The 19,576-nt window shown below is 37.9% G+C and overlaps 1 protein-coding gene across 1 annotated transcript in view; it reads left to right on the top strand.

The window, feature by feature from the left end:
• Positions 1-19,576, top strand: part of LOC129000542 (thyroid receptor-interacting protein 11-like) — a 67,803-nt gene that overhangs the window by 28,246 nt on the left and 19,981 nt on the right. The window contains exons 4-8 of the mRNA XM_054427504.1: positions 16,104-16,194; positions 16,628-16,713; positions 16,965-17,064; positions 18,322-18,440; positions 19,404-19,542. Coding sequence (XP_054283479.1) covers positions 16,104-16,194; positions 16,628-16,713; positions 16,965-17,064; positions 18,322-18,440; positions 19,404-19,542 — 535 coding nt within the window. The remainder of the gene's footprint in view (positions 1-16,103; positions 16,195-16,627; positions 16,714-16,964; positions 17,065-18,321; positions 18,441-19,403; positions 19,543-19,576) is intronic.

Raw genomic sequence — 19,576 nt, 5'->3', positions numbered from 1 at the left:
CAATAGTTGTTCCAATCAAAGGGTGTAACACGAAATAAATGGCATTTAAATGTAAAAAGGAATTTGACCATGATCTATTCAATGATGACCGTGGCAGACCTGAAGTTAGTGCTAGAATCACAGCTCTGTAGAACTGGTCTCCAGCGTTCCCTCAGTATTTCTCAATATTTGCACCACAGCGACGTGTTCAGTTTTTATGTACGTCGATAGCATCAGTCCCCGGTATCGCGGCAACTGTTAGCTGTTATCATATCCAAACAACGCAATCTGACGCGCGCGATCGTTCCCATTTGTCAAGGTGGTTTTCCGTATTCGACGTATTCTATCTCCCATGGTTCCCCGTCGAGCCATGTTGGATCATGGAGAATCCACTTGTCGCGTTGCTGTTGGGGAAGTACGACCTCGGCGAGACGTCGGGAGAGTCCAAGTGTCCAAAGGTCCCGGTGTGCGGGTGGTCCAGAGAGAGGGTGTCCAAGTGTAGGTCCAGATCCACCGGACATCCACCGAGAGTCGTCCGCAGGACCATCCGCGTCCCTTGGATCATTGACTGCGAGAGGAGCTGCAAACCCGTCATCGTGGCTTGGGTGAGACAGTGTGTCTGATACAGCTACATTAAGATACGGAACTTCACAGAATTTAAAATTCGAAAATGACAAAGAAAAAAAACTTTTACTTAAATTTGTCCAAACCTAAAAGCAGTTTGTCGATTTTTACTCTTTAAAATAATTACTGACTGAAGTAGTTTGAATTGATTTTTTAAAATATTTGCTCACGTCGTAGGCCAAATATGTTGCAGAGTTAGTTTATTATACTCATATTAAGTATTTGCGGATTATTAATTCGATTCTTCTAGAGTTCTACACTGTCCTGTTTACCTAAACGAAATACCTCATCAGAACTTGAATATATAACAAATTGACAGGGGCGTATATCTTAACTACCCTTACCGTACAAACTGTTCACACAAAAGTAAATAGGCTATCCATTTATAGATAAGACTGTATTTTAAACAGATTTAAAATATTTAGTATGTTGATTTCATATTATTTAATAAGAGTATCTATGAACATTACGTGTTTCTTTACGTTCAGTAAACGATTTCCTTTGAAATGGAAAATGCAATTTCTGTAAACATTTGGTAACACTCTAATGACATGAAGCTATATACAAGATCAAACATTCTTTACTAGTATAAAATGTTAATAACCCTTGATGAGGCGGAGACTTCGAAAAATAACTTTGTATTGCATAAATTTAGTGGAATAATTCAGTTTACTTTGTTATGTCCTACGTTTATCTACGTTGATGAGAGTTGTATGTGAGTTGTATTTGATGTGTTCTCCGTGGAGTTCCACGACCTTGTTTGTCCCGTGTGTTAATCACCGAGTATTTCATCCTCGAGAGCTCATTCTTGGCGACATTGGTGACAAGGGAGTGACAAGTTATATACAACACTACAAGTTGAGGAGACGCGTTTGTAAACAGAAAGGCTAGTTTGTAACGTGTCGCGTGTGATATTGTGACTATCTTGTGACGTACATCACAATCACCACAACCACGGATCTCCGGTGACGCTGATATGTGTATCACCAGTATCACTGTGGTGACAATCTCCAGGCATTATGACGTCCATACTGTATACTGTAATTGATTTGTAGGCCTATATAGTTTATGTGCGATTTGCTGGAAATTGTTTTGTCTCGTTATCGAAATAAAGCTTTTTATCGCAGTGTGTGAAACATTCTCATGAACATGTAGCCTTAACATTAGCATACATCGCCGTTTACTATGTAGCTATGTGCGACCTTCACTCACACGAGGAGTGGCTGCATGGTGAAGGGACGCTGGATTAATCTTGGTTTTGTAATTTTGATTTACTTTGTAGTATGATATGGATTTTATGTGTTCCTTGTCCATTACAAGTTAACGATGTTTTGTTCAATGGTTAACGAGAGAGCTTGCAGTCGTGTTTTCTTGTATTCTTGCAGCTCACTTGTGCACCGATGCCACGAAGTGTTGTATTATGTTATAGATTGCGTCAGGAGAATTAGAGCTTACATTACCATAGGCTAATGGAACAATTCTACAATGGTACAGTCCTATTGAATGAGTTGTAGATATTCCCACAAAGTTTGGTAAAAATAATAGTGGAAATTAAAACACTTGTTTGTTGCTGTGAAGTCTGAAGTCCAATCAGCATTTACTTCCAAAACACTCCACCTCCAAACGACGATCGTCCACAGGTAGCTTGAGTATATTGTAAGGGCATAAATTGGATTTGGCGTTAGTAATCGCAATACTAAACGCCGATATTGCTGTCAACTCGAGCATACAACAATAACACAGAGTACAAGTAATGAAATTCACACAGAGTTGGTACAACTACACAGAGTCAGCATGAGACATGAGAGGTTGTGCAACGGCAATAAAGTGTGGCTACGTCATAGCCGTGAGTAATCGCAATACTAAACGCCGATATTGCTGTCAACTCGAGCATATAACAATAACACATAGTACAAGTAATGAAATGCACACAGAGTTGGTACAACCACACAGTGTCAGCATGAGGCATGAGAGGTTGTGCAACGACAGTAAAGTGTGGCTACGTCATAGCCGTGAGTAATCGCAATACTAAACGCCGATATTGCTGTCAACTCGAGCATACAACAATAACACATAGTACAAGTAATGAAATGCACACAGAGTTGGTACAACCACACAGTGTCAGCATGAGGCATGAGAGGTTGTGCAACGGCAGTAAAGTGTGGCTACGTCATAGCCGTGAGTAATCGCAATACTAAACGCCGATATTGCTGTCAACTCGAGCATACAACAATAACACATAGTACAAGTAATGAAATGCACACAGAGTTGGTACAACCACACATTGTCAGCATGAGGCATGAGAGGTTGTGCAACGGCAGTAAAGTGTGGCTACGTCATAGCCGTGAGTAATCGCAATACTAAACGCCGATATTGCTGTCAACTCGAGCATACAACAATAACACAGAGTACAAGTAATGAAATTCACACAGAGTTGGTACAACTACACAGAGTCAGCATGAGACATGAGAGGTTGTGCAACGGCAATAAAGTGTGGCTACGTCATAGCCGTGAGTAATCGCAATACTAAACGCCGATATTGCTGTCAACTCGAGCATATAACAATAACACATAGTACAAGTAATGAAATGCACACAGAGTTGGTACAACCACACAGTGTCAGCATGAGGCATGAGAGGTTGTGCAACGGCAATAAAGTGTGGCTACGTCATAGCCGTGAGTAATCGCAATACTAAACGCCGATATTGCTGTCAACTCGAGCATATAACAATAACACATAGTACAAGTAATGAAATGCACACAGAGTTGGTACAACCACACAGTGTCAGCATGAGGCATGAGAGGTTGTGCAACGACAGTAAAGTGTGGCTACGTCATAGCCGTGAGTAATCGCAATACTAAACGCCGATATTGCTGTCAACTCGAGCATACAACAATAACACATAGTACAAGTAATGAAATGCACACAGAGTTGGTACAACTACACAGAGTCAGCATGAGACATGAGAGGTTGTGCAACGGGAGTAAAGTGTGGCTACGTCATAGCCGTGAGTACAGTAATCGCAATACTAAACGGCGATATTGCTGCCATCTCGAGCATACAACAATAACACATAGTACAAGTAATGAAATGCACACAAAGTTGGTACAACTACACAGAGTCAGCATGAGGCATGAGAGGTTGTGCAACGGCAGTAAAGTGTGGCTACGTCATAGCCGTGAGTAATCGCAATACTAAACGGCGATATTGCTGCCATCTCGAGCATACAACAATAACACATAGTACAAGTAATGAAATGCACACAGAGTTGGTACAACCACACAGTGTCAGCATGAGGCATGAGAGGTTGTGCAACGGCAGTAAAGTGTGGCTACGTCATAGCCGTGAGTAATCGCAATACTAAACGGCGATATTGCTGCCATCTCGAGCATACAACAATAACACATAGTACAAGTAATGAAATGCACACAGAGTTGGTACAACCACACAGTGTCAGCATGAGGCATGAGAGGTTGTGCAACGGCAGTAAAGTGTGGCTACGTCATAGCCGTGAGTAATCGCAATACTAAACGCCGATATTGCTGTCAACTCGAGCATACAACAATAACACATAGTACAAGTAATGAAATGCACACAGAGTTGGTACAACCACACAGTGTCAGCATGAGGCATGAGAGGTTGTGCAACGGCAGTAAAGTGTGGCTACGTCATAGCCGTGAGTAATCGCAATACTAAACGCCGATATTGCTGTCAACTCGAGCATACAACAATAACACATAGTACAAGTAATGAAATGCACACAGAGTTGGTACAACCACACAGTGTCAGCATGAGGCATGAGAGGTTGTGCAACGACAGTAAAGTGTGGCTACGTCATGGCCGTGAGTAATCGCAATACTAAACGCCGATATCGCTGTCAACTCGAGCATACAACAATAACACATAGTACAAGTAATGAAATGCACACAGAGTTGGTACAACCACACAGTGTCAGCATGAGGCATGAGAGGTTGTGCAACGACAGTAAAGTGTGGCTACGTCATAGCCGTGAGTAATCGCAATACTAAACGCCGATATTGCTGTCAACTCGAGCATACAACAATAACACATAGTACAAGTAATGAAATGCACACAGAGTTGGTACAACCACACAGTGTCAGCATGAGGCATGAGAGGTTGTGCAACGACAGTAAAGTGTGGCTACGTCATGGCCGTGAGTAATCGCAATACTAAATGCCGATATTGCTGTCAACTAAAGCAAACAAAGATGGAAGTAACATACTACAAAAATGTCTGATGTCGCGAAGATCCAAAGCATATTTGAGAATTGGCAAGTTTTTATATATTCAAAGTAACGGATTGTGGATATCATTCCACGCTTACCTAAATGAAATCTTTGATTCATTTTGATCACCGAATGATTATTATCATTAAAAATAGTACATGAAATTAAATTTAGCATCTTTTTATTAAAGTATGCATTTTCAGGTTTATAATTTGGCTGATGTGTAATTTGGATGAGATGTAACCATTTGAAAACAGGAAAGATATACGGCTTACAAAATAGCTAGAACCGTGTTTATTGCTTTGTCCATCACCTAAGCCTGAAAAAAAATTCGAATAATTCAATGAACTAAACACTGAGGCATTAAATATCGAGGTTATTGTGTATAAATGAGTATACAGTGTGATCAATTGAGTTGTGTTCGTTGAAACCTATCGAATAAGGTTTCGAGATTTCAGAGGATATATTTTTACCAGTTATGTTCCGCTAAAGTCCAAGGGATAAATTCCCTGGCTGAAGAGGACTAAGTCCTAAAACAGTCTTAGTCCAGTTTCAGCTCTTTGGATTGGAACATCACGAAGAACGAACGAACAAGGGATAAAAGTAGGATCTCGGAGCCGGGTAAAATAAGCATTGACTATTACGTTTATAACACTACAATTTTTAACAGTATGTCTTGCTGAGTGGGCCGATCTGCTGAGGCGGGGGTGTTGAATTTTGCTGATTTGCTTATTAATGGATGGTTCCATGATGAGTGATGACTTGGCGGTATGATGTAACTCGATGTGTTATTGGAACGATTGTGCAATAATTACAACGAATGCGGTAGTTATTGGATACCGTTGTATGCTGAAATATGCGATTTGTAACAATCATGAGATTCTTTAAAAATTTAGCTATATGGCACACCATTTACATGTATGTTTTCAAATTACAATACTGTAATTATTATTTAAAAGGGATTGTTGTGGACAGTTTTCACCACGATTTAATGTAACAAGTTTTCACGACGTTTCGGGATCTGGAATCGGATTCCATCAACAGGTGAACAAGTTGATTTTTTCCCTGAGCCTTTGTTCGCAGCAATTATATTTATTTTTATGTTCCACCTTATTTTTTTATTAGTATGTTTTGTTGTAGGAACTTTTCTCACCTGGAATGAGATCATACTTTAAGGCCTCGAAACATCCAAATAACTCGGTTTTTATCGTGATTAGAGCAATGTCAGCGTCAATATGTCATAAAACATAAACTTGACATCACAAATAATAACTTCAAACAAATAATTAAGTTGAACTAAAGATAATCAAATTAAACTAAAACAAGATATTTAGTTGTAGATAGTACACAGGCTACTCTTGACAAGTTCTAAACATTTATGAAAGATAATCAGTATCCGTATCAGATAGTTATAACAACAGAAGGTTTGTCGTCTGAAAGTTTGTTTTTACGGATACGAATCCGTAGGAAAATCATGTAGTGACGTACCAAGGTATCATGAGATGTACCTTCTAAATACGATTAGTGGTTCTAAAATACCGTGCGTTCGTATCAACCAACAACATAAAAAATGTGTAAATTTAGCATAACTACTCGAAACCACCGATTAGACAGGTTAAACTAACGCAACTAACTGCTTAAAAAGATCCGGAGTTGTTTAAGATAAACATTACTCTTATAAATATCACTTTTAGGTTTGCAAATATTTTCCAATACTTGATAGTTTGTTTAAACACTGTCTATGTTCACTCAAACAAATCTCTTTGGTGAATGTTAAACATTGAAAGCAAATAAATTATATATATTTAGAGCTGAAAAAAGGAGTAACAATAAGCAAAAAGTGAAGAGGGCTATTAACTTAATGACCTCTTGACATAGACCTCGAGAAAGAAAGATAAGGAGTTGTAATCAATAGATAATTTTTGGTTTTCAAGTGCTATCGCAAATTTGTTAGACCAGGATTTTCTGGCTCTGTACTATATAGTGCATATCTTATTACTGTATGTGTTGTTCAATATTTCCGTTCTTCAATACAGCAGTTAATCATTGATGGTTAGCCGCGTTGTATGATACGTTCAGCCTTTGATAATACTCTTATTTAGATTATCTATCACTATCCTTATTTACATTTTCTAAACCATTTATCAGGTCATCGCTTCAATACAAAACAATATTCACAATGTTATTCTAGATCGACAATAGCTGTGGTTCTTCATGAATTTGCACTAATTGTACAGTAGTGAGAATTTTTGGAATGTTTTATCTATATTTGTTAGATTATTATTCTATATATATAAAATCCAATGTATGTTTGTATATTTGTATATTTGTATATTTGTATGTTTGTATATTTGTATGTTTGTCCTTTATGGACTCCGAAACCGCTCTACAGATTGCAATGAAACTTTTAGGCATTATTAAGCATTATTCAAGGATGGTTTGTGTGAAGTTTGGTGCAGATCCGTCAATAGGGCTCCGCCCCAGTGGCTCTGGAGTTTCCCATGTTAACCTTATGAGTACTCATATTTAAATGGAATTAAAGAATCTTAACAGCTGGTGCAGCTAAACAATTTGATTCTGTGATGTTCAATAGCATTAAAAAGTTAATAGGTTTACCAACAGGGTGCAGCACTATATTTTTTTTAATTTATGAGAACAGCTAATTTGCAACCAAAAGGTGAGTGAGCGTAGCGAACGAACTTCAACCTGGAGGCGAGTTAGCGTAGCGAACGAGCTAACCTGAAGGCAAGTGAGCGCAGCGAACGAACTTCAACCAGGACGTGATTGAGCCATGCGAACGAGCTCATCTTGAAAATGAACGAGCATGTGACATAAAACCACAACAGGACAGGACGACGTCTGTCGGGCCAGCTAGTATCTTATAAAAAGCTCTGACTAATCAATTTCCCCTTTTACCAGTAATGTTATCACAGTTCACTCTCTAGAAATGCTTAGATAAATGATTGCGAGGAATATCTGAAATGAAGGCTGAAACTTACCAAGTTTGTTGCTTTGCTGTAATTGTTGGTTGATATGAGAACACGTGGATTTTGCAGCTAGATGTCAGTGGCAATTTAAGTTGAAAAATAGATTAATAACTTATGTTCAATGTTGCGTTGATGTGTATTGTGAAGTCTTGAACGAAACAAAACAATCTTTTTTCCAAAAGAAAATTCAAAGTGTCAAGCCATTGCAGTTCCGCTGGGTCGTACCAGATTGACTAGAAGTATTTAATATGACAACAAACTGGGCAATTCATCAGGAAGAGGTATCAAAACGCAATTATTAAGTTGCGGTTCATAGTCTGAACTCCGGTGAACGGCTATTCCTATTGTCTGTCTCTAAACATTTGTCCCCCAATCGAATTAATTAGTTCATTTGATGGATTCCTATTAATTAGTCTCATCAATATGCACCAAATCGTCAATTTCCAATTATAGTGTTTACATTCACGATACACATGTGAGCAGTTTCATAATGCTATAGCAACGCACGTTACTGCCTACGCTGTGGAATTTGCGTTTCAAGAGTTGTGGCGGAGTTTTCTTTTAGTGATAACATATCACCTCGCCTATTGTTGAAAGAACTGCGTAAATAAAAATCGCGTTACTTACTAGCTTCAATTGTTTTGTGGCAGGCTAATGAAAAGGTTCTCAAAGCAAAAGCTCTGATACTTAACGGACGAATGTGTAACAATTAGCTTTTTGATCAATGCAATGGACTTGAATTTACGAAATATAAGTAGTTTTTTCAGCATTCTTGAAAGCCTTTATTGTATAGTTATGATAAATTCATAAATTGTTAATACACATGTCTGGAGGCTTCTAGCTTTAGTGATTTATAATTCAATACCACAAACCCATTATAAAACATTAGCAGGAATAGAATACATCTTGGCGATATTCTGGATTGCAAGCATTCGCCAAGGGAAATGTCAATTCTTGGACATCTACTATTTAAAAACGATTTAAAATTCAATTAGATAAACATTTTATCCAAAATGCCATCTCTTCTAAAAAAATAAAATGGCGAACTAGTCTGAATGTTTCTCAGAGTTATATTTTTTATTGATTTCGATAAATTCCAAATGATGAATGCTGTCAACGAACACAAATCTCTCGCTGACTCGTGTGTTCAGATCGCTGATCCTGGCGTTGTCAGGCCCAGGCGGGTGTACAGTGTATGGTGTATTAGTGTTGGTGTTGGTTATTCATTTATTCTGACACGGCGCTTCATGCATTATTAACGGCATTCATAGAGTGTAAGGCCACGAGGAAGTAGAGGTTAGACCGGACTGTCAAACGATGCATCAAAACTCGAACCGATGGCATCCACTAACTACTGACTCATATTGTGAAACCTCACGACGTGTTTGATGTGGGCAGCTGGGTAATGAGTATAATGCTCGCCTAGCTATCAGTACATCGTCAGTTCAATCACAATCCTTTAGAAAAGTTAGTGAATATTGGCGATTTAAAATGAATCGAGCTGCTCTTGGTCAGTAATAAAACAGGTAGTTTAGTCAGCAACACTGGTTTAAAAGGCTACTTTCAATTTTACAATAATGCTTTACTTTTACTCAAGTTAATAAACGAATTGTATTTCGACACTTTTTGGAACATCTACACTGTTACTGTATACATTTACAATACGGCAAATAAATAAAGGTATAATGGTGTTCTGTTGGCTGCCATCAGCGACTTCAATCACGCTACGACACTGAGAATAGTTCCATCAGTGGATGTACAGAGGCAGGTAAAAGAAATGCCCAAAGTAATTCAATACATTTAGAAGTCATACTAAATACAACTACCAGCCCTACTAATCAACACGAGACTTGGTTCGCGTAACTGGTTTTGCCGAGAGAAACACCTATCTAGTAATATTCAAATGATATGCTAATTATACTTTGAGATAAATGTTCGTATACGAGCATCACGAGTAAAAATTAATATGCAGAGAGAAATTGAGACAGTGTTTCAACTAAAACACTTGTAACGGCGTGAGTGGAAACGAAGTAAAACATTACAAAGGATAAGCTTAGTCACCAAGTACCTAATCTATCAATTGATTATAGTTACGTACCGTACAGACAAATCATTAGACTATTGTTTAGGTCTATCATGCCATTGTATTCAAATTTGAAGAGGTGATTTAAAATAAACCATTACAATGTAATTGTTTTGAACACTGTCAAAGAGTAGATAGATTACATTGAAATTAATCATGAAAAACCACTCGTCTGCAGCAAAATTTACTGACAACTTGTTGTCTATATTTAAACTAAAAAGAAATAAGACCTGTGTGTTCTACAAGTAAATGCAATTTATAAACATTGTGCTTGTTTCGGTTTACTTATATCTTTCATTAATACAGTATACTGTTGAAAATCAGCAGTATACTGCGTTTTATCTTACTATAATGTCGCCATTTTTATGATCACCACAAAAAGAAGTTGTTTTACAATGTGACTATGCCTTAGTGTATTTCCAAAAATTTCCCGGGGCCAAATCTTCTGTACCCAATCACTCAATTGAATGTGTTCAAATATATTTAGGATTGCAAGTGAATATTGCAGGAATGCCACAGGGAAGGAGTTGTACTTCTGTATTCTTGTTTGAATGTGAATTGTTAGTTTTCTTATATCCTGACAAGAACCAACACTTACTAGGATAAATTTGTGTGTGGTTCTCTGTAAATGAAGGTGCAACTTGCTTAACTATAACACTTTGAATCAAGTGAATGAGTGTAACAGATAGCGACCTAATGATCACAGTATCTGCGACTAGGATACAACTAGACATTCCATCCCAATGTTATAAAGTTGTCACCAGTTTTAAAATCAAAATGGACGTAATTACTTCATCTATGGTTGGCATAAGCCACTGAGAGAGCGTTGTTTAGAAATTGAGTCTACTGATTTCGAATCGATCTTTTATCCAACTCAAACTGATACGACTATATAGTAATCTACATCAACTATCTCAGTGACAAAACTTAATACAAGACCCAGTGGACAACTTTTAACTTTAGACCGTAATAAAATACTCTGTGAGTGGCTACTATGTGTTCTCTTTAAACTGACACTATAACGTCACTATGAGATTGGTTTTGATTCACTCAAGAACAATCTTTTTCATTTATGGGTTCAGAGTAGTTTTCCAAGAGTCTGCCGCTGCCCTGCATGTCGTGGTCGATTGACACCCAAGCATGCGTCATGTCGCCGTCATAGCTCACGTACGTGCCTTGTCGTTCGTTACATTTGTCGGCGTTTCCTGTTCTGTACATCGCGTTTCCGCCCGTACTGATAACCTCTTCGTCACAGTTCTTCGTGACCCGGCTTCCTTCAAACAGCCACACTCGAGACACTGAGTCAGCATGAGAGAATCGCCGACCCAACTCAAATCTTTTCTGAATAGTTGATTTTTTAGCCTTCCGACTTATGGTCACAATTCAAGAGAACGAAAAATATTAATTCTTTAACCTAGTATAAAAAAAGGTAGATAGTACTCTGTATGCGGAACCTGGTATACCTAGGGACTGGACAAAGATGTTTAAGGCCCGAACCAGTTCCAGCTAGATGAAGGGTTTTAGGAGGCAGGTTCCATCGTGCATACTATAGATTTATACACCGCTGATACCACATCGTGTTTCAAGGCGAATTCGAATTATTATGAGAGTTGAATGAATGTGTGGGCAGTATTGTAACTAACTGATGAACTAGTTGTTTAGAAAGAGTATTATAGCCCACACTGTCAAGCCATCCAAAAGCTGCTGGTTTTTCCAAGGATCCCAGGATACACCATACGGCAAACGTTCAACTTGAAAGTCATTATTAAATGTTGAACAGTGCAGCTCAGTATGCTTTTCAGCAAGGTCTATAGTACAAGCATCGTTAAATTGCCGCATGCAAAATGTTCTACTCGGGAATTAACTTCAGTTTTTAGTTTTATTGGTTGTGAACTGTGTACGAGTATTACGGTCGTCGCTTTCCCCTGTTATCAGCAGCGGTGTTCTGCTACGGGTGAGGCTCTAGGAGTGGAACTGATAACACACAGCCGTCGATAGTCTACATCTACAAGTGTGCAAACTTGCATCACCACTCGGCAACTCGCTAAACATCCGTCACGATTGCTACAGAAACTGTTGCACACTTGGTGAAGCTTGGTCGCTGTACGGGATTTCCTGGACAGCACGGTTTTGAAATTACGAGACACGATCTGAATTTTCAGTGGGTTCTGGGGCTGAAATAGGACTCCATTTCCTTAGATTTGGGTGGGTAGAACCCTTGCTAAATGTGCTACGAAGATGTGTATTGTAAATCAGCGACCCGACCTGTCGCAGCTGTTGGTGGGGAAAAGGTAGTATGGTTTGGTTATGAGTTTTGAGGTGGAATAAGCGAGGGCTCATGGTGGTTTATGTAATGGTTAGATGGGTGGTTGTAAATAGTTGGGCAGTTGTTGTAGATTAGCGAGTGATTGGGGATTGAACGTGTTTCTAGACTCTACTTCCGTGTCGCCCGCCGCTTGTCCGATCGGTAATAGTTATTGGTCATTTTTACGTGTTTTGTGTTTAAGTACTTTGTAAAACCGTGACTCAATGTTTTTCTTATCGACGTGTGTGCAAGAACGAAACGATGATGACGACGTCCGCCCATCGTCCGCCGGTCCGCCTGAAGATGATCTCGTGAGGATCGAAACCGGTCGCCTTTCAAGGTCACAAAAATCACTTGACAGCAGGTAATTTCACTAGTACACGTAAAATTGCTAAATTAATTTTAAATGTAAAGGATACATTTATCTTTCTTCTGTTACTTGGGTCATCTATGTTTCTTGTTTGTTTACCTTCATTCGAATTCGAGCGTGTAATGTAGCGTTATCTGATTCGTTTTTCTCGTATTGGCCCAAATGAGAAGCGAAGTTTTGTCGTATAATCGTGAACATTTATTCATAAATCAATCATCCATAGAAGGGCGAATCTTATTTGGGTTCTCTATTCTGCCGGTAAACAAGTTCAGACCAAAGATCCATGACGGAATCCACATCAACTAGCAAAATCGATAGCTAGCGCGGCTTACCCAAGATGTTGAGGGTAAGCACCTCACATGTTTATATGTAACAGACCCTGGTACAATACGACATACAGAGGGGAGCTGGTGTGACGTGCACTGTAAAGGTCTTTGTCCCACAATCAAACGTATTGTAGCAGCCACCTGCTCGCCATCGCCAGTCACTTCACCTCTTGTTTCCTCGCTTATAGCTTCCCGCGAACACGATAATCCTTTTAATACGACTTACGTTTAAATCAACTGAGATATAAGACCTATGGATAACGGTTGCGTTAACAAAGAATATACGGTAGAGTTTGTTGCCATTTGATCGACGATAGAGAGATCAATTACGCTCAGCCTACGTTTGAGTATTTTGTGTACGAGTATTGTTAGTTTCGTTTCGTTTTGGGAACTTATGTACCAACCTGTGACTGTGTAGGTAGAGTTTCTGGTCCGGCACCGGGCACAGCACAGGCAGACGTACAACAAACAACGCCTATCTGTGTGCAAACACAGACCGGTGACGACGGTGACCGCGCCAGGCCAACAACCATACCGTGCCTACAATACACTGTTGACTATAGACTAGTGGTTTGATATTAAACCTTCCAGAAACCTTAAAAGGCGGCTGAAATGAAATCGCCACTCTCGTTAAAGAGGATTAGAAAAGGTCTCATTGCAAAAACCTGGTATAATACAACATTGCCACGAACGCCAGTCCAGTTGTGGCACTGAGAAAGAGAATTATAAAAAAAAACGTGATTGGGTTTGGTGGATATCGTAGATATGTTATAAATACATGCTTTGAATTACTCAAATCCCCCTAAAAGTGAGTGTGCCCTAATTGCAACAACAGGTTCAAAAACTTGTGTACAGTAATTAGGTTTGTATTATAACTGCCTATGGCGTAAAATTAAGTTTACACAGAGTGCATAGACTTGCTGACTCGTGTGCTATCTAATTGTTATACGCTACTGTGTGTGAAATTGCCATCATAGTAATATGGTGGGGCTTATACTACTACGGGTCGTATATGTCTTGGTAGTATAAGCAAAGCTGGAACTCGTTGAAGGCCTTGGATTTGACCATGTTAGAGACAGATATTTTTTATTTATTTTTAAAAGGAATGAACGATAGTGCAATGTAGGATTGTTTCTAATTTGGCATTATCTGTGGTGGCTGAGAAATAGACCTACTCCAATACAGTATTTATGTTAATGGAGTTTGTCTTCAATGTACATTTTACCTCGCCGTATACTTATGTTAGTGTTTGAATGGAAAGATTAAATCTTATATTATCCCATGACCCTGGAAAAACATCCCCACTCGCCCTCTACAACAATAAAACAAAATCAATTAAACCGGGTGAGTGAAAAGTGTTTCACCGCTCTTATTTTTAGTAATTTGAATAAATAGGCTATTAACCCAATTTTTTTGTGGCAGTCTTCGTCATATAGTAGGGTTCATAGAGTGTAAGAAACATAATTGAAAATATTAACAACATTTGTGAAAATCAAAATTAACTATTCAAAGGTAGGAAACAATTTCTTAAACAATTGGGACCGATTGCTCTGACTCAATTATACATTTCACTGTTGTTACAAGCCTAATAGGCGGCCATTCTCTCTTTAACATATGGAACTACCTACAACTGGTGATGATTAACTCTAAACTGTTTACTTCTGTTGAAAATTGCCTGAGTCGCTGCTAGTTCTAGGTTATCTGAACTGAAAGGTTATATTTTGTCTACGCCTAACACTAAAGCATAGTTAAGAGATAAACATTACATGTCTCTGATTTTAGAAACATTTACTTATTACATTTGTTTACTTGTAGCGGATTAATATAGTTTATTTATGTTTGCAACTCCTCACCCTACGTTTCAAGTGCATTCAATGCATGTCTAGACCTGTATTTTAGTACTGGTTAGTGGATAGTGGGATATTTTAGACTGGATGGGATGGTTACGATACTAATTGTGTACTCTTGTGCTTTGCAGTCATTCTTTGTATAAATGTATTTTATTATAACCCGACTCGTAGACCTAAATGAGTACATTCACTAGAAAAGTTAAATATGCTCTGTGACTGTGCTGCAAGACCAAACTGGTCTACCTGTGTGCAATTTGATGTTTTATAAAAAGGTTTGAGGTTGCTTTAAATTTGTGTTATAGGGCTTCCTCAAAGGCAAGGGGTTTGTTAAAAAAGCTTTACACACATGTTGATTTGAAAAACTCTATAAGGAATACATTTATTGGAATACTATAATCCTTGGTGCACTGTGTAATAGCTTTGACTTTTTATTGATACAACTTCAGTATTCAATAGTCAATGGCAATTGTAAACTTTTATATAAAAAAGTAGGAATATGTGTGGATTTGGGTGGAGAACTACTATGTAATTATATATTCAATGAATGAAGATGGCATAACTAGACTATGTAGAATTGGAAAAATTTAATAAGCTGCAAGTATTACTAAATTACTGTATTTTATAAGGCAGGGGCGGCTCCAGCACGGATGCTCGGAGGGAGCCATTGCTAGGAAAATTGGGTTGTAGGCTGTTTATCTCCTAAACTCACGTTTTTAAGCTTTTTAAAGACATTAAAAAAATATTTTTTAATTGTAGAAAAAAATGTTTAGTTGCTAAAAAATCAAGTTTTAAAGTCAGGGGAGTTGAAACTCCTGAAACAATAAATCATGAACATCTCCAGCAGTCGAGGAGACATCATAATTTTCCCCCGCGATTGAAGACAAATCCTTAACATCTCCTGCGATCAAGGGAACATCATCGTCGCCACGAGCGATCATACAACATTGTACAATACGCCGCAGTCCTAAACCACGGCATAGTCATATATCCAACACTGTCTACCACTCATAATTCAGTAACATTTAATATTGATTGAAGGTTTACATTTCAGACTTCGAGTATTTAATTCTAATATAAAGTCAATAGCAAATTATTAAGCTTTGTGCCATCACATTTTAAGGTAATTATCAAAATCGGATCTTGGTATCAGTAATCTCACTACCAACAGTCAAGCGTCGATTATCTGAGGTCCGGTCATCCGAAAAGTGGCCGAAAAAGCAGATTACCGGTGTAGACGCGATAGCGAGAGACGACCAGCGGTGACGCCGAGACTGCAGAATATGGTCACGGATGTTGCTACAATTAATTAATTTAAATGTGTTTTTATTTCAGGAGGCTACCCTAGAGTGTGAGGAGGTGCCAGTGTCTCAGTTGCCGCTCGTACCACTCGATGAGGTCGGGGCAGACTCCTTCCTGGGACAAGGTAACACTTGCATCCTGTTAAACTAATCGTCATTACAGATACTAGAAATAACTTATAGAACTATTATTATGTAAACCCTTCATTTGTTAGGTTGCTCACAAAAAATTTGTTTTTGTATTAATGGGACAATTTTTGTTGTTTTGAGTCATTGAACTTTATGCAAAAAACAATGTTGGGATTGATGAATTGCTTTTGTTAAAATACTTATTCAATACCTTATGTCAAAATCAAAACAGGTAAATGTATAGCTTATACTTAAATGATTGTCAAAGCCTCAAAACATCAGTCTCTATAATTTACTAAAACTTTGCAGTATGTTGATAACAAAAGTTGCGTAAGTGTATCATACACATGTATATGGTTAGCTTTAGGTTGAAAGCAGTTGAACATATGAAAATTTTGTTATTTCATTCGATGTTTTATTGTTTCTTAGACAATCTTCCCAAAGATGCCAAGGCCGATGATGAAATCTCGTCCCTTCGAAGTCGTCTCCGGAAAACATTCCAGGAAAAAGTCTTGGTGAGTTTAAAATCAGAATTTTCTTTAATATTCTGAAATCTTAATTGGAAACATTTGAGACTGGAAACATGCACCTACATCCACATTTATGCTGGCGTCTTAACATTATAACATAACTTATAAACTGGTCTATCCAAATATATAACTGGCCATTGAATTATTTAACCTCAATCATTGAATCACCAATTATTGCCCTAGTTGTTTCTATTGTTTGTTTGTTTGAATGATTTTCAATGATTGTTATGTTATAGATGGAGCAGAACTGTTCCCGCCTAGAGAAGGAGGTTGCGTTACTGACAAGACAGGTGGCAGAAGACAGGCGGCAAGCTCAGGTGGAAAGGCGACAACAAGGTATTCTGGTTTAGATGGTCTTTGTTTCATAGAGATTGTAAGTTCATACCCTTTTAGCAGAACTGTATTATACTGCAGCCTCAGATTTGGACTCGATAATAAATTGAATGCTAGGGTTTACTGTTAATGAAGGTCTCAAACAGGTTACCGTTGTGGCTGAATGAGCTAGTTCAAATCTTGCTCAGCAAATACTACTATTTTAGATGTATTCAACCCCCCAGACAAAGCCTTGTTGGACAAACACTTTTATTCATGCTCGTCTATCAACTAACGATGGACTTCAATAGTCACACCTTAGACAATAGAAAGCTAAGTTTTGTCTCCGCCCCTCTTTAAACTTGATGTTAAGTTTGAGGCAGTTTAAGAGTCTTCATCACCCTGCGTTTTGGGGATATGACCTTGGGGGGAATGTGTTGATGACGGGCGGGTAGCGCGGGGTCATTATGCACGCCATTCTGAAAACATCGTAAGTACACGAGAACTAAATCGACACGACGGTGATTCATCTGCCGCCTGAGCCAAGTTTTGTAAAAGGCTAGTAGCGATTATTATTATTATTATTATTATTATTAGCGAAGTAGCCTCCGACAAAACATGTAAATTTTGTCCCCCTGTTTCGGAGGCCGTTTTTCAACAGATTTTCTTGAAATTTGGTATCAATGTAGTTGAATAGTAGTTGTAGTTATATTAGAGCTCTTATACCTCAAAAGGTTGAAAATGAAAAAAAATAATTAGTTTTATCAGTGTCTAAAAGTGACTAAATTTACGTTACTTTAAGACTTTTTTGTACTTATATTATTATTTTCTTGGATATATCATGTATGAGGGCCCTAGAACCAACATTAATCTCTAAGAGAAAAAAGTCTTTACAGTATATCTTCACACATTCCACCCGGAGCGAGGGACGTCCAAGGCATGTTTTTATTGTTTTCGTAGGGGTAAAGAAGACTCTTAATGGGACTTTGTCAGACATAAGTCCCATTTGAACTTCTGTCTCAAAAGAAATTCTGTTCTTCATCAGAAGTAATTCGATGATGGTTAATTATCATCAACTAGTCCTTTCCCTTCAACAATTCTTCTCTGTAATCACTTTAAGATTGTTAAAATAATAAAGCTCCAATTTGAAATAGTGGTAAATATTTCATGAGTTGAGATTTAAATGTTAAGCTTGTAAATATGAAACAGCTTGAATGTATGTTGTCAGACAACTCAAGTAGCATGTGATACATTTAACAAATTTCTACTCTGCATGTTTAGGAAGTGCAGGGGATTGCCATCGCTGCACTCAGACCGACAACAATACTCTACCACAAACCTCCAGCTCTGCGGACGTCTCTAGTGTGGCATACGAGAACAATCAGCTCAGACAAGAGCGGGTATGTAGAAGTAGACTATGAATATGCTGTAGAAAGAAAATATGTCATCAGAAACCGATTCAAAGTTTGAGTTCTTATTATTTTTTATACAAAATGTCCCATAAAGGAGACACTTTTTTAAACTATTATACCAGACCTACCAAACATGCTACAAACTTGAATCTCTACAGTTATAATAAATAAATATGTAAAAAAATACCCCCAAGTCTTATATGAGATATTTTTACTAGTACAAAAGGGCGGAGCACAAAAAAAGAACTAAATTAGTACAAAAGTTTGCTAGCCTGATTAAAAAAGTGCCATAGTTAAATATCCTTATATATAATACGTGAAGGCGATTTATACGAAACACTACTCCTCCGTTAATAATGGACGGAATTTTACAAACGATGTGTCAAAATTAAGTATTTTTTGTGTAGACGCCCCCTTTCACCAATTTCTGCAATTAAAGTATTTGGGCTTTGCCCCAAAGGCCATTAATATCCCAATGTATTTCTTATGAAGAAAAGATTATGTTTATTTAAACAGACGAATAATGTGTAATAATTACAGCTGTTCGTATTAAATACATGATACAATAAATACAAACATGAGCGTTAGTTTTCAGCTGTAAAATAATGTAATGCAAATCTCTAAACACTGCTGTAAAACTACTGTTGTAAATCTATTTGAACCAAAATTTTTTTCCAAATTTGACAAAACATTGATGAATTAAAAAAGGATTTTATCCGAATTGGTTATTGAAACGGGGGTGACCCTTTATTTTGGTTAGTCGAGGCTTTACTCTAGTCAAACATAGAAATTTGGAATCTCAAATTTAAATCCTATGAAATCGAGTCCTGATTTTCAAATTAAATTTTTTTTATTTGTTGACTTGGTGATTAAATACTTGACAAATCACTAATAATATATAATATAATGTATAAAAAGGTCCAACAAACAAGCCAATGTGTTGTGTTGTAGGCCCAGCTGAGAGCAGAGCTGGCCAGGTTGTCTCGTACTGTACAGGAGCTGGAGTCACAAGTGGCCGTCTCTCAGGACGAGAATGCAAACCTCTCCACTGGCATGGAGGAGTTGGATATCCAACATCAGGAGGCCATAGGTAAACCACCAGGAATGTCAAACTGAGTGATCTG

The sequence above is a fragment of the Macrosteles quadrilineatus genome, unplaced genomic scaffold, assembly GCF_028750875.1.
Source record: "Macrosteles quadrilineatus isolate MER2022 unplaced genomic scaffold, UCM_ALF_1.0 Scaffold_8__2_contigs__length_117827958, whole genome shotgun sequence".
Taxonomy (NCBI): Eukaryota; Metazoa; Arthropoda; class Insecta; order Hemiptera; family Cicadellidae; genus Macrosteles; species Macrosteles quadrilineatus.
This window is presented reverse-complemented; position numbering and strand designations above follow the sequence as displayed.